This window comes from Hemicordylus capensis, chromosome 5 (genome assembly GCF_027244095.1).
Source record: "Hemicordylus capensis ecotype Gifberg chromosome 5, rHemCap1.1.pri, whole genome shotgun sequence".
NCBI lineage: Eukaryota > Metazoa > Chordata > Lepidosauria > Squamata > Cordylidae > Hemicordylus > Hemicordylus capensis.
Window position 1 is genome coordinate 104,142,129 of NC_069661.1, and position 25,085 is coordinate 104,167,213.

At 45.8% G+C, this 25,085-nt stretch overlaps 1 protein-coding gene across 3 annotated transcripts in view; it reads right to left on the bottom strand.

Annotated features, from left to right (window-relative positions):
• Positions 1–25,085, bottom strand: part of FAM114A1 (family with sequence similarity 114 member A1) — a 72,995-nt gene that overhangs the window by 16,961 nt on the left and 30,949 nt on the right. For all 3 annotated transcript variants that reach the window (XM_053252376.1, XM_053252374.1, XM_053252375.1), the window contains exons 7-10: positions 21,861–22,013; positions 17,415–17,538; positions 5,389–5,474; positions 3,715–3,876 (exon numbers count right to left, since the gene is read on the bottom strand). In XM_053252376.1, the coding sequence (XP_053108351.1) occupies positions 3,715–3,876; positions 5,389–5,474; positions 17,415–17,538; positions 21,861–22,013 (525 nt within the window). The remainder of the gene's footprint in view (positions 1–3,714; positions 3,877–5,388; positions 5,475–17,414; positions 17,539–21,860; positions 22,014–25,085) is intronic.

Consider the following 25,085-nt stretch of genomic DNA (forward strand, 5'->3'; position numbering starts at 1 on the left):
AAATGCAGAGACCTAGTGACTGATCGCTACAGCAGTCGCAAAGGAACTGAAGTGCTGGTGTTTCACCCCACCTTAAATAACCATATGGTCACTTGGGGTGGGGTGAAAGCGCCATGAGGAGTTGTGGTAGTCTGCACCAAGAGGCTTCCGTGCAGGCACAGAACCCATTTCTAATGGATTCAACAGATCACAAACTAGATCTGAGTTTTAGAAACAGCAAGCCCAAATGACTATGCCTTGCTCTCTTTTGAGAGTCCTTTTCAGTAAAACAACAACAACAGGTTGCTTACCTATAACAGATGATCTGGTAGTGATCCCATGACATTCATAAACATTGGGTCCTGTGCCTGTGCAGATCATTTCAGGTAAAATCTGTTAGCTCCTTGAGGCGCCCCCTACCGCTCGTTGTGCGTGCTAAGCGTCCATTTATATTGGTGGTTTGGCATCCCTGTTTCAGTTTCTTGTTTGCTGACTTTTTTTAAAAAAATGCTTATACTGGATCATCTAGATCTGTAGTTTTCTGTTTTAGATCAAAACCTAGCACCTCAGCCATTTCTGCTATTTGTTGGTGATAGGATTTCATCTCTTCTGATGGTGATATGGACGGAGTCGCCGCTACATTCTCGCTTGGTTCTTGGATATGTTCACTAGACTCTTCCCCAGTAGAATCAGTAACATAATCATCCTCTTCTTCTGATTAGTCCTCACGGACTACTGCACAGGTGGTTGCAGAAGTACGTGCCGTGGCAGCCTGTCTTTGCTTGTTTTTCCCTGCATCCTTCCAGCTTCCTGCTGTGCAACTGGTGTGACCAGATGAGACCAGTCTTGTTTCCTTTTCCGATGAGGACTTCCTTCTATCCTCTCTAGACATGTCTGAATCTCTTTCCAGCATCGTCTGTGCTGCTATGCTTTGTGGTATTGTCACTGTCTGTGTTGCCATAGTCCGAGCTGTGACACACTCCTTTTGTATCTGTGTCTGAATTGATGCTGTCACCTGGAAGTGAGGTGGTGGTATTATTGGAGGTGGCAGGAAATTTGTTTGTAACACTGCATCCTGGATTGTAGCAATAGTTTCTTGCTGCATAGTAGTCTGTATTGATGCATCTTGAATCACATTTCCTTGCTAGTGTGACCTGTGTCGCCACCTGCAGCACCTGTGGAGCTGCTCTTTGAGTTTGCCACTGCTTAAATTTTGAGTATTCTTCCAGGGACAATGTTGTGGTACTCTCCCCCCATCCTTTGTCTGGCAGAAACCCATGAATTGGGGTGGTACCATACAGACTTCTGTTTGATATCGATGGAGTCCTGGGTGTCTGAGGGTTTTGCTCAGTATCCTCCCCTTCCTTGACGTCGAGGCCATGGCTTAAAAAGCCCTTAAAAGTGGTAGTTGATGGCGTACTCTCACCCGACTCTATGAGTAACATGATGTCCCTGGAAGTCGACGGATCCAGTGCGACTTCGGTGCTGAGCTCGACATCTTGCTCAATGTCAATAGTGAATGGAGTCCGGTCACTTGGTTTCGATGTTGACGAAGCTGCTGTGGCAGCCACTGTTGATAGCAGGAGCCTTGGTGAAGACAGAGACTTCTGCTGAGTTGGTGTGGGCGAAAGCGAAATTGCTCGATGCTGAGGCTTTGATGCTGGAATGCCCATGGGCCATTGAAGTTCTTTCAATGTAGAGGGCTTCATACACTGCAACTCTGTTGGGGAAGGAGTTGCCTCGCTTGACCTCTGATGATGTTTTAATGTTTTGTCTCGATGTTTCTTCGGCCACTACATCACCTTTTCACTTTGTTTTGTACCATTTGGGACTGGCTTTCAGGACTGTCAGCTTTATGAAGGTCGATCCCACCTTCGGCACTGTAGCCACAGACCCAGGCATCAAAGATTTAGACTGCGTTTATGAAGCGGTCCTCGATGTCAACCTCGATGTTGAGGGTGATTGGGGGAAAGCGTCCTTGGGGCTTAGCGTGCTTTTTAGCAGCACTACTTTCAGGTGTGCTGCTTGGTTTTTCAAAGTCTGCTTAGAGAATGAAGAGTAGACTGAGCAGGCTATTATGTAGGCTGTATTATGCCCTTCTCCCAGACACAACAGAGTTTGTGGCCGTCAGTCGAGGGGAGTTTGCCCTTGCAATCAACACACCTTTTAAAGGTGGTTTTTTTTCTAGCTAGTAATTTCCACCGAAGATCAATATTAAGTTGTTGCATGTTAGGATTGTCATTATGTGTTCCGTAATCCATGCAGTTATGGTATTATACTTATCGTTTTCCGTTAGGGTAGTCAAGCCGTTCTGAGTATTTGCCATTCATACTGATTATTTTTAAATAGTTTTTTCTGTGGAGCTTTAGAAATCTGAAAAAGTGATCACTTTGGTGGTCAGAACAACCGAAACAGAGACGCCAAACCACCAATATAAATGGACGCTGAGCATGTGCAACGGGCGGTAGGGGGCATCTCCAGGAGCTAACAAATTTTACCTGAAGTGATCTGCACAGATGCAGAACCCAAAAGTTTATGACTGTCATAGGATTACTATCCAGATCTACAGTATCTTGTTCTACAGTTTAGTTCTTCCAGACCTATTGCTTTAAATATTAAATTGTTCCAGTGCCTTTATCCCTGGACAGACAAGAGATGTGTCCCATGCACTAGTCTCAAAGGGAGAAAACAGTAGCCAGTATATCTGGTGAAGAAAGGGGCAGAGAGGCATGTCAAAGCTGGGGATAGGTGGCAATGCTGGTACAAAGTGATAGTGCATTAAGAGCCAGAAGGTATAGACTCTATACCAATAAGGAAATGCAGGTAGGGGTTTGCCTTTCCCCCCTCTTGCTTATGGCTCATTGCCCACCTTCTCCATCTTCCTAATGGCTTGCACTTCTCTTCCTTCTCTTTCCACCTCTATTGGATAGAGGTGCAAAGTGATAGTACATTAAGATCCAGAGGGATATCCCTTCTGGATTTTAATGCACTATCACTTTATACCTCTATCCAATATAGGTGGGAAGAGAAGGAAAAGGAGTACAAAGCCATTAAGAAGGCGGGGAAGGTGGGCAAAGAGCCATAAGCAAGAGGAAATGAAAGGAACCCCTGTCTGCATTTCCTTTTTGGTTCACAGAATTTCAATCTGTAGACATTTTAGAAAGGTTGGACTGCCTGCATTCAATACATAATGAGAACCTAAGATATCGTTCTGTGATCATTGGCTTCAGTCCAATTTTAGTCAGACTGCAAGAAAGCTTTGCATGAAACGAGTAGTGTGAGGGAGCAGATGGGATGTGCATTCCTATCTGCAAAGGAATGTATATGTGACGTGACAGACAGATGTTCACTGTGGTGTGGATATGCACTGGATGCACATCTGATCTGTGCATGCAGAAAGATTGCTCCGTGCATGGTTCTCTCTTGCCTGCTTGGGACAAATATCTTTGAATTCTCTCAGCTCTCTGACTTGAATTTGTAACTGACACGGTTTTCCAACTTAGAAAAAACAATGTAGTGTATGAAAACCAATTTGATCTTATATGGAGATGGGCAGAAAAATCTCATAGAAGATGGGCAGGGTAGTACTATTATTCTCTTAGAAATAATCAGTGCATAACAACACAAAAATATAATTTGTTAGCTCAAGTAAGAAGTAATGTAAGTAATGTAATTATTTACATGTAATGATAAAGTATTATGATAGGCAGTCAAACAAATCTGTTTATCTCTCACCTCAATGGTTTTATTCTTTTTTTCTTCTCTGTTGCCAGATTCTCCTGTTTGAGGATTTTCATCACTATTTTCTTCTTTAGTTTTATTTTCTGGGTTCTGTTCTGTTTCTATAGATGTGGTGAGAGAGGCTTCTTCCAAACAATCATAAGCTTTCTTTCTAGCCTACAAGACAAACACCAGAAAATGTACCCTAACTTACACAGAGAATAAAATGTTCTTTCTGCAGACGCAAAAATACTTAAAGGCTTCCTTGCTATGGAAAGAACTTTAAAAATATATATATATTCAAGGCACAGAAATGTGAGGTCCAGTTGTTGATGTTCTAAGCCAAACGCTGCACAGCACTGTTTAACACTGCAGTGGCAAATGACTTCTTCATTCATTTCAGCTTTTTCCACAGCAAGGGCGCCTTCAAGTATTCTTTGTCTCACAACAGGCTGAACAGTTTTGAAGAGGCCAAATCGATGCCTGAGCCAGCCCTGTTTTTATACATGAAGCAGCACCACGCTCCATCTCACCGTCAGCAATCGGAGCCCAAAGCTTCGCCTTTGTCCGTGAAAGCAAGGACTCTCCAGAGTGAGCCCACCACCCGCAGGCAGTCTCCAAAGGCCATTCCAGCAAGTCCCACAAGAACCAACAGAGTCCACAAACAGGGTTAGAAAGTTTTGTAAGATGAGGGCTGGGATCTCTAACAGAATTTTTAGCTTCTCGCCACACTCAAATTTCTAGGATCCTTTGGGGCCCTTCCAAAAGGGAGCAATGCAAAGGGAATGGCTCTAGTTGTCAAACTTCAAGAAATGTGGGGATAAACATAACCATGTGCACTGCTGTGGGCTCGTTAGAGGAAGAGCCGGGATATAAATGTAAAAACAAACAGTTAAATAATATGTTGTAAGAATTCACTGATTTGAAAAGCATAATTGAAAATCTTTTAACTCCAGGAAATCAAATTTCTGGATATGAACATGTTGGAGATGAACTTCCAGTGCATCGACCTTTTGCACCAACTGTCCTAATGACCACTAGGGGCATTGGGAGTAGAGACAGTGAGTCAGGGTCTCCCTATCTGTCCCTACTCTATGACCCCTGAACTGACTCTGCAGCACTTCCTGTGCTGAGTCACAATCCTTCCTTTCCTCCTAGAGAGCAGATGGAAACATCTCTCTCTCTCTCTCTCTTCTCTCCCTCCTTACCTATCCATTATGTAGTCCTTTAGATTAGATATAAGTCTTTCCTATCTAAGTGTATTTAACCAATAAATGTTTAGTGTTTAGTCACACAAGGATCTCCATGTGTTTTCTCTAAATAGCTGCAATATCCAAACCATCCTCTGCTACCTACTTTGTAACTGGAGTGTGTGCTCATTCCTTAGTGCTCTGCTGTTTTACCTATTGTGGGTAAAAATCAACAACCTCTAACAGAACAATGTATAAACATACCAAGTAGAGTGCACAAAGCCATCTGCTTTTCTCTTCTCTGATTTATTCTTCACCACTTCCTCTCTCTCTCAGTCTCTGCCTCTCGCGCCCTCTTCTTATGCCTACTCATTTACCAAAGCTGCATTTGCACCACTGCTCTGACTTTTAGCAAACTGTTCTAGTCCTTCTTAATCAATATGCTCTCAACTTTTGCAACAAAGGCAGGATCCTAAGCAAACTAGGCAACATCTCTTACCTTGTTAAGTTTGTCAGGAGTGGCAGCAACATGTAGTTCAAATAGCAGTTCTGTAAATATGATTACAAACTCATCTCCCATATTTGCTGCAAAAGAAAAAATGGGGGGAAAGATAATGGTAACATAGTACAATACTCAACTTAACACAGAATTATACAGCTGGAAAGAACTCTGGGCTTCATCTAATCCTATCCCCTGTAATAAAGTATGAATTAATATATCTAAACCTACCCCATATATTTATTTAATAGACCTTTATGCGGTTTCTATAAAAGTTTCGAGCATGGGACAACTTAGGATTGCTTTTATTTCTTTTTAAATCTTTTTAATTAGATACCATTCAAGCAACCTAAACAAAAAAACTGATTGCTTACCTGTAACCTATGGTCTCTGTGGTGATCCATGGTCATTCACAACTGGGTCTTCTGAGCCTGCACAGAAGACCCGCAGAAGAATCTATAGCTCAGTTTAGGTGCTCTCCAGCCCTTTAAAGTGTAATGATGTCTGAGCCTACAAAGCTGGAAGTAGAGTGCCTCCCTCTTCTGTTCCTGAATCGGCCGCTGCGAAGGGATTGACAACACTGAGAGATAGAGAAGACAGTAGACAAGCCACAGTAACAAAGATAAGTAAACAGTGCATGCCAAGCTAGCAGAGGGGATGGCAGGGCGGGTATTGTGAGTGACCATGGATTCCCACAGAGATCACAAGTTACAGGTAAGCAATCTGTTTAGCTCTGTGGGGATCTATGGTCCCTCACAACTGGGTGAGTGACTAGCTCCCGTAAAAAGAAGGTGGGTGCTAGTGGTTACAGTACTGACCAAAACTGGCCTCTGAAGCAAAATGCAAGTCCACAGCATAGTTACAGGAAAAGGGCAAGTCCGAGGACCAGGTGGCAGCCCTGCAAATGTCCTTCATACTGATGTCCGACATGTGGGCAGCTGAGGTAGCGATGGACCTAGATGAGGAATGCACCCAAATTTTGGAGGGTTGCTGAATGCCTTGCTTCTTATAACAGAAGAAAATCAGTTGCACCAGCCAGTTGGATAATCTTTGTCTAGAAATGAAGAAACCTTTACTAGCTCCTAAACAGGAGATGACCAGTTTGTTATAACGCCTGACTGTCTTTGTGCGATCCAGGAAATAAAGGAGACACCTGTGGACATCTAAGGCATGCACAGAACGCTCGAGAGGTGTAAATGGGTCACAGAAGAACATAGGCAGCACAATGTCCTGGTTTATGTGAAAGTCCAACATGATCTTAGGGTGAAAGGTGGGATCCGGATGCAGGACAACCTTGTCTGGGTAAAATTTAGTATACGGGGACTCTGCCCTCAGCACAGTGAGTTCACTTACACGTCTCGCAGACATGATGGCCGCAAGGAAAGCAGAGTAGTTTCATGGAGGATGACAACAGGGGCCCCCCTTAAGAATGGACAGCATATGTGAAAGACTCCACAGCTCAACCGGTGCCCGCACTGGGGAGTGGTACAGGTTGTTAAACCCTTTCAAAAAATGTTTAGAGTCAGGGTGAATAAAAACTGACTTACCATCCCAGCCTGGGTGGCGAACCAAGATGGCAGCAAGGTGAACCTTAGCTGTTTGAGAGACCCAAACCCTTGAGAGAGGTGAGATAGAGAAGTATTTGGCGGATCGAAACCTGGAGCGGGTCAAAGCCCTTAGCAGACGCATAGAGTGTGAAACGCTTCCATTTGCACATAAAGTCCCTTCTTGTAGAGGCCTTTCTTTCATTCAACAGAATCTCATCTAAAAGTTCAGCCTCCACATTGTTAGTGAGAGGGTCCAAAGGGCATGGTATAGGACCAGACCCCCGTCTCTTGTGAGGAAGTCCCGTCGAAGTGGAAAGCAAAGTTAAGAGCCCTTGCATAGCCTAAGGAGAGCCGGGAACCAGGGTTGCCTGGGCCACCAGGGGCAAACCAGGATGCGCTAGTTGTGCTCTTGCAGCATTTTCCCCACCATTCTGGATATTAGTGGAAAGGGCAGGGGGAAAGGTAATACAGCTTGTCCTTTCACTGTAGCTGGAAGGCATCCTCTAGGGAGTTTGGGCCGATGCCCGCCCTAGAACAGAACAAAGGACACTTCACATTTTGTGCAGTGGCAAATAAGTCAACAGCAGGGACACCCCGGGAGTCAAACACATCTGTCAGAACAGAATCATACTTCCCACTCATGGAGGGTAGAGGAGGAGAGATCCCGGCTAAGGGAGTCAGCCAAAATGTTATCCTCCCCCTTAATACGCATTGGCATGGGGAGGATATCAAATCTCAGGCACCATTCCTACAATTGCAATGCAAGGTTATTCAGGGACTCGGATATACAGTACTACCCTGATGGTTCAGGCAGGCGATAACCATAGTATTATCAATGTGGACCTGAACCACCTGGCCCTGGATAATGGGTAGGAATGCCTTGAAAGCAAGGAAACATGCGAAGAGCTTTAAACATCAATATGAAGCTCCTGCTGCTGAGAGTTCCAAAGGCCCCGTGCCTGGAGGGAACCACAGTGAGCACCCCAACCCTGCATGGAAGTGATTGATATTGTAGGGCTGAGTTCCTGAAAGGGGACTTGAGAAAGAGAATCAGGCAGGGCCCACCAGAGCAAGTCTCTCAAGACATTCTCTGGTACAACTAACCACTTGTTTTGACTGTCTAGGTTTGGCCAGAAGACAGACAGCAGCCAGAGTTGTAGTCTCCGCATCCTCAAGCATGCGCTCGCCACAGTCATGGTACACGAAGCCGTAAGGACCAAGAGGTGTTGGATGGACTGAGCCCATTGCATGGGAGTAGACTGGAAAGCGATCACCATAGAAGAACTAGCCTAAATGCGTTCTACAGGTAAGTATGCAGTTTTCTCACCAGGATCCAAGGTCATACCGATGTACTGGCTGGCACGCTGGGGGGTCAAGACAGATTTCTTCAGATTGACACCGAGCCCCAGACCTGCCAGGAGAGAGAGAGTAAGCTGCAGGTTGAACAACAGGGTGGACTTCTCTCTAGATGACTGATAAGCCAGACATCTAGATAGGGAAATACAGAAATACCCTGTATGTGCAAATAGGCAATGTCAGCCACCATGCACGTAGTGCAAATGAGAGCACCTTATACTGGTACACGTTTGTACCCAGGCAAAAATGTAGGAACTGGCAATGCTGAGGCTTTATAGAGCTGTGGAAGTAGGTGTCCTTTACGTCTAAGGACACAAACCACTCCTCTTCCCACAATGGGAGAATGGACTGCAGGGAGATCATGCAAAACTTGGAGGTTTTGACAAATTTGTTCAGTTCTCTCAAGTCCAGGATGGGAAGGATCCCACCATCATGCGTAGGAACCTGGAAGTATCTTGAATAATAGCTAGAATACATGGAAGAAGATGGAACTGGTTCTATGGAGTCTTTTTGGAGCAGCGAAGAAAACTCTTCTTCAATGATAGGAGTTGAGTGGGTGTATTTTATGCCCGCATGGGCGGGCAGAGAGTCAAATTCAATAGCACAGCCACTGGCCACTATGCACAACACCCATGCATCTGATGTCACTTGACACCAGGAAGGGAGGAAGGGAGCGAGACGGATAGAGGCTGAGGTAATGGGGATAGATACTTCCAGGTCTTCATTGTTAAAAAGGACTGCTTGGATTGGTCCTGCGGCTCTGGTTTCTGTTGGCCTTTCTGGTGCTGATGGAAGAGGTGCCTAGAGTACTACCTAGATCCTCATCTGAAACTGCCTCTGTCTTGGGAAGTCCAGGGATGGTACTGCTGCTGGTAACCAGGGCGGTACCTGTGTTGGAAGGACAAGGTGCGAGACTGAGTGAAAAATTGCAGGCCAAGTAGTTGGCAACTTTAAGGGGAAGACAAGCAGAGGAGTAGAACCTCCTTGCCATGAAGTCCAATTTCCAGCCCTCCTTATCCACCAGAGCTGAATGTTTTCATATGGACTTGGCTTGCAGTGCGCGGTCCACCACAAGCGAATTCAGTGCCGGGTGTTTGAACATAAATGGGCAAAAAGCATCATGGACCCGATACAGGCTCTCCATCTTTTTAAAAGGAACAATGGATGTCATTGGGGCAGACCAAGCAACTTTGGAAGCAGCGACCAGAGCCGGGAGCATGGGCAGCACAGTAGGGAGAGCTATGGATGTGGAAGAAAGATAGCTATAGACAGGATCCTTGATTGCATCCTCAGGAGGGGGTGCCTCCAGGCCTAAGGCCCTCGCCATCTGGATTTGCACCTGGTAGGTTTTAGTCTCCTCAGTGGGAGAGTTAGACAGTTGGTTTGCCATATTATCATCTGGCGACATGCCCGGTGGCGCTTCCAAGACCTCAGAGTCAGGATCAGGTGCATAAGAGGACTCCACGTCCATATCAGGATCCTCAGGCAATGGAGTCCTGGGGTGATGCCCTGCAGGGGGAACAGGCTGTCCAGGCACAGATGGTATCACAGGGGCCGCAGGTCCTGGGGCACCCAGGGGAACAGGCTGTCCAGGCACAGATGGTATCACAGGGGCCGCAGGTCCTGGGGCACACAGGGGAGTAGGTGCCTGAGGAGGCACAAGCACAAATGGGAGCTCAGGTGCAGGTGATAATGGCAGCACAGGTGTAGGTGGCAGGGCCCTGTGCATCGGCATAGCAAGCCTCGAAAGGGCAGTCAGCATGACAGGGTGCTTAAAAGGGCCAGTGGGATCCAGAGTAAGAGGCCCTGGAAGAGCCCCCCCAAGAGGTGCATTGATTTCCATCCACAGTCTATATTCTTCAAAGCCATATGGTAAGGCTGGAGAACAGTAAAGGGAGCATGAACGGAAACACTCCCTTGCCCTCAAATGTGAGGGTCAAAGGCCCCTGGGGAGCTACTACTAAGTCCAGGGGATTCCTTGAGACATGGGAGGCAGACAAGTGGAAGCACTCCCTCCAGGGCACAGCCAATGTGCAAGTCAGTGTTGAGGTGGAAGAACCACCTGTAGGGGTCTTAGGTACAGGAAGCGGCAAACTGGGTTCGTCAGTGTCAAGACCCTGTGACAAGGTGAAACCTTTGAAAGTAAAGCCTGAGAGTGTTAAGCTAGCAGAGCTGAGTAGGCGCTCCAGTTTCTTCCGAAGTAGGTTTGTCAGAGCTGGAGAGTCCAGAAAAGGTGTGGCAGGCTGCAACGGAGAAAGGTGGAGTCATGGAGAGGAGACTGGGCAGGTGTTGAACCATGGGTGATGACGATGGGTGAAGGTGGTGCCAAACAAGCAGGTAAGAGATGGAGAGCAGTCGCAGGGGCACTGAGAGAAGCTGGAGCCGGCAAAGGCACTGTTGACATCGGAGCCAAGGTCACTGACATCGGCAAAGATGAGAGCCTTGGGGTCAGAGCTGAAGTCAACGCTGAAACATGAGACACAGGTGTCGAAGATGTCAAATGCCTCAGAGCCAGAGTATGAATCAAAGCCAACAGAGTAGACGTCGAGTGCGCCACTGTCAATGAATGTCCCAAAGTGCTTAGGTCCCTCGACACCGAGGGGGCCGGAACCGAAGCTCTCGGCATCAAAGACTTGGAAGCAGTGTTCTCTCTAAGGCATGCGCATGTGCGCGCGCTCACACGTTTTTGGATGTCCGCTCAGTCAATTTTAGATCTCGCTCAGGTTGAATATGGAAGGCCCCACTTTGAGTGCATGTGCTCAAACACCTTGATACTGCTGCTCAGAACAAAACTCATTCCGCACACAGATGAAAAATATTAGAGAGAACACTGCTTGGAAGTGACAATTCCAGAGGACGAAGGCCAAGGAGAAAACTAAGTAGCCAGCTGCGCAGTTGAAGGTGATGGGATCTTGGCGGAAGATGGAGTCGGAGGCTTAGGCGCCGAGTCCAATTTTGGCGACACGGAAAGCGTCGAAGCTAGCGCCGAGGTAGAAGCATGCTTCTCATGCGGCTCTCCTGTGGATGAACAATGACGGTCATGCTTGTGTTTTGGGGAGTGCTCCCGGCCTCTCTCCAAGTGCTTCCTAAACTCTGCGCTTGCAGAAGCGCTGGACGTCGACAGGCTAGGCGCTAAGGTAGGTACCAATGGCACTGGGAGGCTAGACGCCATGGTTCTTGGCAGAGACAGCAGGCTCGGCTGCAGAGTCCCCGGACAGAGAATATTTTTATACAGAGAGGCCTTCAGTAGGAATTCCCTGCTTAAATGGGTCTTTTTCTTAAATGACAAACAGATCTCGCAGGTACTGGTATTATGACTATCCCCCAAACATATGAGGCACTCAGCATGGCCATCAGAAGAGGGCATAGTGCCTCTGCAGGCCGCACACCTTTTAAAACACAGCCAAGCCCAAAAAACTGTCCAAGGTCAGCCAGTTCAGAGTTACCATGCCAAGTCCAGAAACACAAGCCAAAAAGTATTCAAAGACAGTCCAAGGTCAAAAATCCAAATAGACTAGCAAGTCCGAGAGACAGAAGAATAGTCAAAAATACAGTCCAGGTCAAACACAGGAAAGTCAGATAAAGAGTTGTAAGAGAACAATCCCTCTAGTGGCGGTTAGGCGGCTCTTTACTGTTTCTTGATGGTCGACTAGTTAGAGTGGCAACTGTAGGCGTTTCTGTAGCCTATTTCCAATTATGCCTCCATTGGCGTCGTAGCTGGCACTGTAGTTGCTTGCTACCTATGCAGCGGGGACGGACGGGCAGGTTTTATGAATGTCATGGAACCACTTCCAGATCATCTGTTACAGGTAAGCAACCTGTTTATCTGGATAGTGGTTCCAGATATTCATAATAAGTGGGTGAATTACGAGCTACCCAGTTGGTAGTGGGTGCTGCAAGCTACTGCAGTACTCTTTTAAGGATGCCCGTCCAAATTCTGCAGCTGCTGCTGTACGCAGAAGTCCAAGGTGTAATGTTTGATAAAGGAATGATGAGATGCCCAGGTGGCAGCTGTGCAAATGTCCTTGAATCTGATGCCCGCCAGATGTGCTGCCGAGGTGGCATACGCTCTAGTGGAATGAGCACATATTGAGACTGGTAGAGTGACCTGTTGCTGGTCATACGCCATTTTAATAAGCTCTATCAACCAAAAGGAGAGCTTCTGTTGAGCTGGAGAGATTCCTCTGTGTCTATCCTTCTCACATATGAAAAGATGTTTCGTTTTCCGAATGTGATGGGTCACCTTGAGGTAGCAGAGCAGGGCTCTGCGGACATCAAATGAATGCGTGGCACGATCCAGAGGAGATGAAGGATTTCGGAAGGATGTTGGTAGTACAGTATCCGTGTTCAAGTGGAAGTCTGAAATAATCTTTGGTCTAAAGTCAGGGTCTAAGCAAATGATGACACGATCGGGACAGAATTTAGTGTAGGGCTCATCTATCCGGAGTGCTCTGAGCTCACTAACGCACTTTGCTGTGGTTATAGCCACCAGGAAAAGCATTTTGAGAGTTGCCAACTTCAATAGTGATGCTGCCATCGGTTCGAAAGGTGCTTCTGTCAGTGCCACGAGTACTAGAGATAGACTCCATTTCTCCGTAGGTGGTCTCACAGGCGGATAAAGGTTATTAATACCTCTTAGGAAGTCCTTACATCTGGGGTGGGTGAATACTGTTTTACCATCCCACCCACTGTGGCGGCTGATATTGCCGCCATATGTACTTTTATGGATACATTAGCTAGGCTGTCTCATTTTAGGGTGGTGAGGTGGAAGACTACAGCTTTCAAGCTTGTTTCCTTGGGTTCGAATCCCCGGGAGGCAGCATGTGCACAGAATCTGCACCATTTAGCTCTGTAGTTGCGTCTGGTGGATACCTTTCTGGTGCTGAGGAGGATTCTCTTTAGAAGCCTATACTCCATGCGGTGAAATTCAGCACCGACAAGTTCAGGTGCAGTATGCATCTGTGGTCCTAAGATATCTGATCTGCCCACCAAGGGAGTCTTCTGTATCTCCCCCTGGACAGTCCGAGTAGCTGCATGGTTGCCTGGGCCATAGCCCGTGTCTGATCTTGTAGCAGTTTTGCAACTACCTTAGACAGTAGAGGTATCGGCGGATAAGTGCAGAATATACCCTGAGTCCACTGATATTGAAAGGCATCGCCCTTGGATAGTACTTCCTGACCCATCCTGGAACAATATTGGCCGCATTTCTTGTTTTGTGTCGTTGAGAATAGATCTACCTCCGGATGTCCCCATGTTGCAAACAGCTGTTCCAGGATTATCGGGTTCAGCTCCCATTCGTGCTGATGTAGTACTAGGTCTCTGCTTAATGAGTCCGTCAGGCAGTTCAGGGTCCCTTTGATGTGAATGGCTATCAGATGGATCTTTTGGGGGATGCACCAGTTCCATAGCCGGAGGCTGAGTTTGTAAAGAGACCTGGATACTGTTCCACCTTGTTTGTTTACACAGGTGATGGTCGTAGCGTTGTCCATTTAAAGTTGAACGACATTCCACCCAATGTCCCAATGTGTTCCAGAAAGGCTTGAAGGGCCTTGTAAGTCTCTAAGAGCTCCAGAAAGTTGATGTGAAGACGAGCCTCCTTTGGAGCCCAGAGGCTCTGTGCTCTGCCAAGTGGGCTCCCCATCCCCCCATGGAGGCATCTGAAGTCACTGTCAAGGTTGGTAGCGCCATTCGGAAGGGTACTCCTTTCAGTAGGTGCACCCTCTTCATCCACCAGTGTAAGGAGGACAGCACATTCTCCGGGACTAGGATCCTTTTGAACTGTGGTTCGGACCTTGGGCGGAAGGAGCGAATCAACCATAGTTGTAATCTGCACATCCTTAGTTTTGCATAATGGACTGTTGTGGTGCAGGAAGCCATCAGGCCTAAAAGTACCTGTATGTTCCTTGCCTTTTGTAGTGGAGTGGCATGGAATGTGTTTATGAGCGCCAGTATGCACTGGTAGCACTCTTCTGGTAAATAAGCCATTTGTACCACCATATCCAACTGTGCCCTGATGTACTGCAAGCATGTTAATGGTTTCGGGAACGACTTTTTCCAACTGATTTGGATTCCCAAATCATTTAGCAGTGCTGTCACCATGCCTATGTGGGCTAGAAGCTGTTGTTCCGTTTTGGCCGTGAAGAGCCAATAATCTAGGTAGGGGTATACTGACAGGCCCTGTACCCTGAGGTAGGCTACTATGACGGCCATGCATTTCGTGAATACCCTCGAAGTGGTGACTAGTCCAAAGGGCAAAATGTTGTATTGATAGATCTCCGGCCTCATAGTGAAGCGGAGATATTTGCGATGACTCTCCTGTATCCTGACATGGAAGTACGCATCCTTGAGGTTAAACGTTGCAATCCATGGCTCCTTCTGGAGTAGTGGAAGGATGGCTTGCAACATTGTCATGCGGAATTTTTTTACTTCGATGTATTGATTCAGCCATTGCAAGTCCATTATTGGTCGTATGCCCTCATCCTGCTTGGGAATCTGAAAGTATCGGGAGTAAAATCCCGTCTGGTTGTGAGCCAATTGTACTGGTGAAATGGCTTTCTTTAGCAATAGCTGTTGTACCTCCTCTCGCAATGTTGGTGTCTCAGGAGTGAACTTCACACCCATGAAAGGCGGGTTCTCCTTGAATTCCATTGTATAACCCACTGTGATTATACGTAAGACCTACCGGTCTGGTGTTATATGGTGCCACGCTTGAGTGTGGCTTGCCAGTTTGATGGCTATTCTGGCTGGCGTTAAGGAGATGTTTTCCCTCACGCAGGTTTTCATTGATCCTTTGCTTATGCTGCTGTTGTCGTTGTTGTGAAGAAGCGCATTCCAGTCTGCAGATGGGCTCTGGCCCAGATCAAAGCTGCTGCTTGGATTGCTATGCAGCCTTATTATGTCCTGACTGATTCGGCTTGTTCCTGGGGTAGAAAGGCCTTTTATTATAGCATTTGTATGGCCGCCTGTACTCCCTGCGGTCGTTCTGGCGGCAAAAGTTTTCTTTTCTTTGATACTGCTGTTAAGGTTAGTATCTGGTGTTGGTGCATTTTTGAGTTGTGAAGGAGCATGCCATTATTCTTGATTTCCCCCCATTGCTCCATTGTTTCTTTCATCGATGTTGTCAGAGAAAAGCCCTTTTCCTTCAAAAGGCAGTGACTCAATATGAACTTTCCTGTCCTGTTGTAGGCCAGTAGCCCTCAGCCAGGCGTGTTTCCTCAGAACGATGGAGGAAGTTAAAGTACGGACTCCACCAGATGCTTGGCATTTGCTAGTTGCTGGTGAGTTGCCACCATTATTCTTACAAAGGTGGCCTCAAACCTCTTAATGAAGTCTGACAGTTCCAATGACGTCCGCTGGTCATACAGATTTTCCCATAAGGAATGGGTATATTTGGCCTGATAGGCTATATAGTTGGCAATTTTTATTGAAAGGCAAGCTGTAGAGTGAGTATGTCTGCCCAGCACATCCAGCTTTCGGCCTTCCTTGTCCACTGGTGTAGTATGCCGTCGCCCTCCTTTAGATGTAGTGGCGCAATCAACCACCTAGGAATTTGGCACAGGGTGGTGCACCAGATATTCATTTTCTTCTTCCTGTATACGATACAGTGCCTCTAGGCGCTTGGAGGTGGGCGTCAAAGTTTGGAGTACCTCCCAAGATGACTTGGCCGCCCTGGATGAGATATTGCCAAATCCAAGGGGAAATCCAAAGAGTCGTCTAAGTCTGTTGCCAGTAGTTGTTTGATGGAGTTTAAAGTATTAAAAGTAGTTTTCCGAGGAGCAAACTGTTTCCAAGGTCTGATCGCTATGGCGGTCAGCAAGAAACTGAGTAAAGGGATGCCTAACCGCCACTAGAGGATACTGCAGTCACGTGCAGCCGGTGGTCGCAGGCATCACAAGGAGCTAACGAATTCCAACCAAAGCTGATCTGCGCAGGCACAGAACCCACTTATTATGAATGTCTGGAACTACTACCAGATCATTTGTTACAGGGAAGCAACCTGTTTTTTATAGTTATTAGAAAGTGTTAAGCCACTAGCAAAACAGTAAAAACAAAAACATAAAATAATAAACATATGCCTAACACTTTTAAATCACTATAACTACAAGATACTTCAAGAAACACGAGAAGTACATATTTCTTGAAATATTTTACTCCTGTATATACTGTGTATTATCCCCCAAAGACAAAAGTTCCAATGCTTTATAAAGACTTTTCTTCTTTCTCTTCATTCCTTAAAGATAATTGCATAAACAAACAACCAAATAAACAAGCTTCTCTAGCAGCAATGTGTTCCATGTTGTGCTTATGCATTCAATAATTTAGTGTTCTGCTTGGAAGTTATTTAAATTCTTGCAATACTTAGTATAGTGGTTACCAGAACTCATTTTCCTAACATATTTTTTAATGACTTGACAAGACAACCAGAGGACTATATGGAAGATCTTGTTCTGTTACCTTCTTAATCATAACTAATATTTATTTCCAAAGGGAAATAATTTTGGAACAAGCTTAATTAGTTATGAAAATAATAGCAGAACTGTCAATACCTCCTACATCTGGGATAGTCTATTATTTTTTCAAGCTACTTGTTTTATTGCCAGCTGCCTCTGCAGTCAAGAAGTTTAGTAATGGATTCACATTCCTCGTGCACAGTTAAAAGAAACAGATCACTTGGAGTGGGACCTGATTTTGTGCCAGTCCAGAGTAATGAACCTTCTGTATGCTGAAAGGTCCATAAAGTAACACTGTACTTTTCTTTCTGCACCAGGATTCACTCCCTCATTTTCAAGATAGGAGGGGTGCCTGATAGGTTGAAATTGTCCTTTGCACGATGAATCCTGAGCAATGGCACTGATGATGCCAAAAGCAGTGCATAGGGCACAGGTAAGTTCTTTTGATTTTATGCCACATAATATATGTTCCATATTAGAGCAAAATGCAGCTTTTTCACTGTATGTTAGCTATGACTGATTTGGACAGCAGAGTCTTAATGGGAAGATTTTTAATAACCTAACTCTGGAGATTAGGTCATTCACTACTAAGAGAACCAACTAATCTCACTATTTTGAATAAAACATGTAGACCGCTGTCACACATGTGAGATATCAGTAATTCTGCATCTACCTTTCTTTGCTTCATTGTCTTCATTATCTGACTCTTGTGTAAGAAAGATTGCTTTAATAGCAATTAAAGCATTTTTTGTTGTTTCCAACTCTTCTCCTTCAAGTGATGCTAAATAGGACTGTATCTGAAATTAGAAAAAAACCAATTTTAATTAATTCAAGATATGCATTATTGGGACAGAGCATGCTAAGGCAGCATCACATGTAAGTAAAATGTAACAGGTCTGCCCTCACTTTGGTCTACCTTACCCTATTATAACACTTTAGTACCACCATTTTAAAAAAAATTATAGGCTTGTGGCAACATAACTGTTTTAGTTTTTATGTCCTTCTCTTCTTCTCTAAAGACTTCAGAGTGGCAGTCGTATGATTTCTAGGTGGTCACCCAACCAGGGCCAAACCTACTTAGCTTCAGTAACAGAACTGTGCTGTGTTCCCTTTTGATTATTCTCTAGATCTGTATTGGCTGAACGATCCACCAATGAACTGCTTTCTCTTGCAGGGGCGCCATTAGGAATGGACTTGGGGGTCCAGGTCCATGTGCCCATTCTCCTAGAGGGCCCCATGATTTTTCCCAAGGGAAAAGAGGGCCGCTTTTATATTTCTGGAATGGCTTGGCCTAGAGTACTGTAATTTGGCAGAGAGGTAGGACAGGTTATTAGGACTCTGAGTATTAATTTTCAAGCAGATTAACTGATCTGTTGAATTTTAAATTATTTTTTGGATTTAAAAAAAACTTCAAAGAAGTCCTATATGTGGCTTGTTTCATGGTAGAAAATTACAGAAACTTCTGGAACTGAAGTCCCACCTTGGGCCATCATCCCACCCATATGTGGAGGAATCTTCCCATTGCCTTCATAAAAAAGGGCAAACATCACCCCCTTTTATATTTCTTTGCCTAGAGCCTTTGGCGTCAGGTGCTATATCAATTAAATAAATAAGTAAAAGCTCAGGAAAAGATATCCTGGAAGCCTTAATTTTATTTTATTAGTCTTATTATTAATTGGGTGGATGTAAATTTTTTGGGTGGATGTAAATTATAAAACTTGTATGTTAATGCAAAGTTTCCAGAGATTGAGCATATCGGAGTGGGAATATAAAAACTTTATTCAAAAGTTGTGTCCAATACTTGGATGCCAGGCGAGGACAGGGAATGCAATCTTGACCCTCTACTAACTGACCCTCTACTACTGTCGCTATACAGCTTAAGTCTCAAGCTGCATAGAGAGAAGGTTCATTTGAATTAGTTTTATTTTACCCTTTTTAGCAAATTTCCCCGGCCATACGGACATGTTTTATATACACCATTTTCTGTCTGACGATGATGACTTCATTTCTTTAAATGTGGCAAAATTTTGCGATATAGCTTGCAAAATATGCAAAGAGATGTTTACTTTGATGTAGCTTATTGTCTGCCGCAAACTGGAAACAATCAATCTAGAGAGAAGGTTCAGTAGAGGTTCAGGACCTATACCAGCCCACAGGGCCATTTTTGCTGGCCTTCAGGTAGGAATATTCTGCAGCAGGAGACCTGAAGAGCTCTTGGCTTGTCCCACTGATTAGCAGCAATGGCTCAATGGAGTTGAGCACTTGAGACAAGATGAGATGCATGTGGCAGTGACAAACCAATGAGTGAGTGAGCTAGTTTTTGCTGCTTGAGCAGAAGCAGCTGTGATGGATGAAGTGGGTTGGGATGGTGGTGGCGGCAGCATCTGCCAGGCATGGGCAAAGCACACCTCAGAAAGGCAGAGGGTTGCTCATTTGGTCAATTTCCTCTTTTCGTGAGAAGGGGGCCATTCTTCTTTCCTCTCCAGAAACTGCTTTACAACACCATCCTATTTACATTTACTCAAAATACATCCCATGGTGTACCCAGTAAGGCTTACTCCCAAGTAAGCATTTCTGGGATTGCAACCTGAAAGAAACAGCAATTTAGGGAAAGGAGAAGACTTGGCATTTGTTTGGGGCTGGCATGCACTCCAGGTGCCCCACTAACTGAGCAGGAACAGGGCCACTGTCCTTAATTGTGGGTCCCTTGACAAGGGCAAAGATCCACAAGTAGCTAATAACTGCTTTCATTAATATTGTTAATTAATTTTAACGTAATGACATGCCAAAAATTGATCTCAGACCACCAAATCATGGTTGGTTCTGGCCCACCAGAGCATCTCTGGCTTAACTACATATTATGTGGGATATGGGGCTGTCACTGAAAAGAGTATACTCATGCCATGTAATGCCCTTCCCAGTGATGCTTAGGATTGCTCTCTGCATGTTGTGATATCCTCATGCTGTATATTACTCCCATTTCTGCTGCCAGTCATTAGCCACTGCTGGTGGAGTTGGGGAAAAGCATTCATTCCATGAGGAAAAAATATACCAATGTTACAGGAGAGGAACAAATGCCATCCTAGGATGCCGTTTTTTGTGGCACCCCCTTGTCCCACATAATGAGGCCGTTCACATGAGCAACCCTACCCAGGCTCACACAGCCCTACCCAGGAAGGGCTGTTTGTGTGGAGCGCCGGGATTGGGCCCAATTCTGGCGCTGCCCTGCCAGGTAGCACGAGTATTTTACCCAGCCTGTTACCGAAGTTGAAGGGTGTGAATGCGCCCTTCTACCCCAGTACCTGATTGTATCAGTACTTTCTACCCCAGTACCTGGTTGCCTGCAGCCCGAGCAGCCACAGAGTCAGGTGGCTAGAGCGCCTTGGTAGTGGGGAAATTTCCCCAATGTACCGTCCTCTTTGTACGGTTCATTGTGGGATTTCTGGGTTGCGTTTCCCCGGCCTCCAGATGGCTGTATGGCTCCCAGCAGCACCACTCATGTGGGTACATGAGCTGTGCGGCTAAAAGAAAGAACAGAATTGTTGTGGGGTGGGGAAGGTACGTGCAATCCTGCCCCCCCAGCCCACTTACTGGGTTGTGTGAATGACCTTAATGTGTACTCCCCCCGCCATGTAAACAGGGCAACAGAAACAGTGTAATGTTCTTATCCCAAATTGCATGTTCGTTTGTATTGAAAACCACACACACACACGCACACACATAGCTGTACTAAACTCTCATAGATTTTATGAAACTATTGAGTTAGCCTTTGTGGACTGAACTGACTTCCACGGAAGTCAGGATAAGCTTTGTATTTCAATGTTCAAAGTGCTCTGCTTGCACAAGTCTAACACAAGAGCATTTAGTGCTGGTGAAGTACACTCAGGCGTGGTTGAAGAGTATCCCTGCCAAAGCAACAACTGCAAAGTTATATCTGGGCATTCCCCGAGGAAAATCAAAATCACAAAATCGCACCCACAAAGTGTAATGACTAGTAGATACAGGCTCAGTTCTGGCATCATGCAATAGTTTGTACCATCCACAGTTTAGAACCCAAACCATGGTCTGAGCTTCCACACATACAGGCAAATGATAGTTTAAAGCTATCCCCTGCTAAATGAACAAAGAAGCATCTTTAAAAAGTGGCGATTCTATTTATTTAGCAGGAGGAGAACAACTGGCCCTATCCATCCCCAGCACAGCATACAGTACCTCCAGTGAATGTTGCTTATGTTTCTTTTTAAAACTGTGAGCCCTTTGGGGACAGGGAGTCATTTTATTTATTTATATCTATGTAAACCACTTTGGGAGCTTTTGTTGAAAAGCAGAATATAAAGCGGTATATAAATATTCGTTGTGTTGTATGCTTTCATTTTCAATTGTGCTCAGCACTCCTGCTTCTAGGTGTAATGACCTACATCTAGATGGGAGCAATGGCAATAACTATAGTTGTCAGTTCAGATATCTCACCAAACTCTAGCTAGCACAAACCATTGTTTGCATACCTACTTCAAACCATGGTTTCTGATTCTGGTTTGCTGGTCAACAGCACACCAAACAATAGTTAAGCTTCCTTAACCATGGATCAGTGTGATGTCTAAATTAAGTCACAGTTTGGAGGGTGGTATTCTTCCTTTTCCTTCTTTTTCCAAATGCTTGATAGGATGGGGAAGAAGCTGGGCAAGGAATCATCTTGGAACTAGTTGAAAGATTAGGCAGGGGAGAGAGGAAACCTAAAGCTATTTATTTGGGTAGGAAACAAAAGAGATAGGAAATTTCACTGAGAATTTGTTCAGTGCTAAAAAAAAAACCTGTTCATGGAAGAAATGAACACAAAACAGACTAGAAAGAGGTGGAATATGGGGATTAGTTTTCCTACAGTGGTAAGTTGCAACACTATGAGCCAAAAATGGTGGGAAAATTTCAGAATGTTGAAAGCCTACAGGTTGAGAGAGAGTATAAATTCAAATAGCTAAAAAAATAACTGGAAAATGTCATTCTCACTATGGCACATGGGAGTTTCCAAGAGGCAGGAGTTCAATCTTACTGGGAACTATTCCTGAAAAATGTTTCAGTAAGCATTCTTGTAATCTTGATTTATGCAGTCCATATACTGTACCTTGGCTTCACTTTCATTAGACAGGATTTCTAGAGCTTCCAGATGAGACAGGCCCTGAAACTCATCAAAAAGCAGCCCATAATGTGCTGTCCTTTCGAATGTGACTTGCTGGGCCAGTCTTTGCTTCTCTTTCTCTTTTGCTTCTCGCAACAGCTGTAGAAATATAGATCATGGTCGCTGGTTTATTGTTTGTATGGCAGATTTGACAGATTTTATCACCTTTAGACTCAGCTCCTCTAGATAATAACAACATTTGGAGGCAGGGCATACCAGCAAAGGTGGAAATGCTTCAACATTTTAATAAATTATTTCTAAGCAAATATTTCAAGAAAGGTTCTTTGTGTGGTTTTCAAATTAACAATGATTACAGCTGATTTTTTAAAGAAGTTGTTTACAACTATAGGTATAGGTAACAGCTCATCAAGTAAAATCAGTACTGGAAGAAACATTAAAAGTGTTTATTTTATTTGCTGTCTATTATAATATAAGAATGCATACTCTTGTGTTTCTCTCATTCATCTAAATGAGGTTTCTGCAGGAAAGCTTCTTGGTTGATCATGCTACATATACTTAAAAGGATCTGGTGAATAAACTGCTGTTCCTCAACACCTGTGTTTGAACCCCCGTTTAGCCATGAGCTCTTTGATGGGTTTGCAGCTCACTTACATACAGACATCTTAGCCTCACTATTTTCCCTGTTCTTTTAAGTGAGAAACCAACAACCTACTTCACAGGTGGTGATTTTGACTGTAAAAGAGACAAGGAAATGTAAACCAATTTGCACATTAACAGTCTGATCTCAATATCTGTGCCACTCTATCTGCCTTCAGTGTCTGCACATCACGTTCTCTGAGATGGAATTGCCCCTCATCCTGAGAATGGATATGTATCTGCTTTTAGAAAACAGCAGGGAGAATTGCAGACAAGGGACCCACAGTGTTAGTTGCAGGCAAGGGACCAACATCCACTCATACTGTTCACTTAATATATAGAATAGAGGGTGCCACAGGAAGAACCAGATAACCAACTTCTGATTACCCACTCTTTAATTTGGACTGGGGAACAACTGTACTGTAGCAAAAGGAGAAGTGGATTCTTACCTGTGATTCTGCTTTCTAGTGGTGAAACTGTAAGTTATTTTAGCTCTCATGTTTTGTTTTTAGTTTTTTATTGAAAGACTTGTCTGCTTTGGAAGCTTCACTATGGAGAAAAGTATCTCCACTCCTGCTCAAGCCTTATGGTTGCTACAGTCTGCCTTCTGCTGGCTCATTCTTAGAATATAGTTAATACATCATCAGAAATGAGTTTAACACAGATAAGAACCAAATTCTTTGGCTATATGTCTGACATTGCTCTGACACTGCTTAAGGTATCTCCTGCCTTCAATTAAAAACTTGTTTCATTGTACAGTTGCTCTTGATGTAAAAGTGCTATAATTGCTCAAAACCTACTTTTTACATTGCATCAAACCATCTTATATTATTTTTAAAGGGATAAAACTCAAATATTTCTATGCTTTACGCCATTTCCAATAAAACATATTATAAATCACCAAGAAAAACATTACAAGGTGTATCACTGGACGACTGTATTCTTGAACAAAAAATTTCATTACTTTCTGAGGACAGAGCAATGTAGCATGTATACATGATCTTATTTATGCCCTAGCTGCTTCTGCCTGATGACTGTCTGTGCTGAGGATGCAAGGCATCAGGCGTGATGTTGCTTTTTACATGGAAACTCCTGATGTGAGTTTCAGTACCAGTCTTGGATACAGATCCTGAGGCATCTATCACTGGTAAAGAAATCCTCCAGCTCATTGGGAGTTTTCATGTGACAAGTAGAAGTATATATTTACATCCATAGCATCAAAGTCACCATACCAAGCCTCTGGAGTCAAGGGTGGATGCGATAACACATGCACCTGCACTTGCTCATATTATCTATATATTTATTTCTCCTAGGTGTGCCTTCGAATTTGTGTCCTGGCACCCAGCCTGATTGGCTGGGTGACGGAAGCGTCTGATCGGCTGGCACACCCAGGAGAATTGGCTGGTGGCGGGCCAGGCCATGGCGACAGTGGTGGCAGGTCCGGCCTGGCCGCGGAGGCGAGGTGGCGGGCCCGGCCGCGGAGGCGGCACTCGGCCCGGCAGCCTGGGCCCGTCCCCGCCCGGAGACTGGGGCAGAAGGTGGGGGTGGGGGGAGAGGTAGCTGGCCCCGACGAGGCCGGCCGCAGAAGTTGGCAAGTGGCAGCAGTGGGCCCGGCAGGCCGCGGAGGCGGCACTTGGTGCAGTGGGCCCGGCCGCAAAGGCGGCACTCGGCCCGGCGGCGGGCCAGGCTGCGGAAGCGCTGGGCCCGGCCGCAAAGGCGGCTCTTGGCCAGGAGGAGGTGGGGCCAGCCGCCGAGGCCAGGCGCCCATGGGATGCTAGAGTGGGAGGGAGCCGGGAGGCATAATTTCCCTGTTCACCACCCGGGAGGAGGAGCGGCGGCGGGGCCCTTTTTGGCCACCCGCCGCCTGCTAAGGAGAGTAAAATGGGGAGGGGGGAGGGCAAGAGAGCGGGGGGAGGAGGGCAAGAGAGCGTGGGGCAGGGGGGAGGGCAAGAGAGTGTGGTGCAGCGGGGAGGGAGAGGGCAAGAGAGCATGGGGCAGGGGGGAGGGAGAGGGCAAGAGAGCATGGGGCAGGAGGGGGGCAAGAGAGAATGCGGGAGGGGGAGGGGGAGGGGAAGGAGAAGAGGGGAAGGGCAGGAGAGAGGAGCAGGGGGAGGGAGGGCAAGAGAGAGTGGGGCAGGGGAGAGGGGAAGGGCAGGAGAATGAGCAGGGGGAGGAGGAGGGAGGGCGAGAGAGTGGGCCAAGGGGGAGAGGGGGAGGGCAGGAGAGATGAACAGGGGGAGGGGGAGGGAGGGTAGGAGAGACTGGGGCAGGGGTGAGGGAGGCAGGAGAGACTGGGGTAGGGAGGAAGGAGGGCAGGAAGGACTGGGGCAGGAGGGTGAGAACAAGGGGTGGGAGGGGGAGGGAGGGAGGGGAGGGGGCAAGAGAGTGGGGCGAGATGGAAGGGAAGAGGGGCAAGAGTGTGGATCAGAAGGGAGGGAGGGGGAGGTAGAGTGGAGGAGGAGGGAGGGGGGAACAGCCAGCTTCAAAGAGCGCACAGATGCTCTGTGCGGGTTGGCTAGTAGTGGATAAACCCCTACTCATTTGTGCTGATGTCTAAACACAGGAAAATTATCA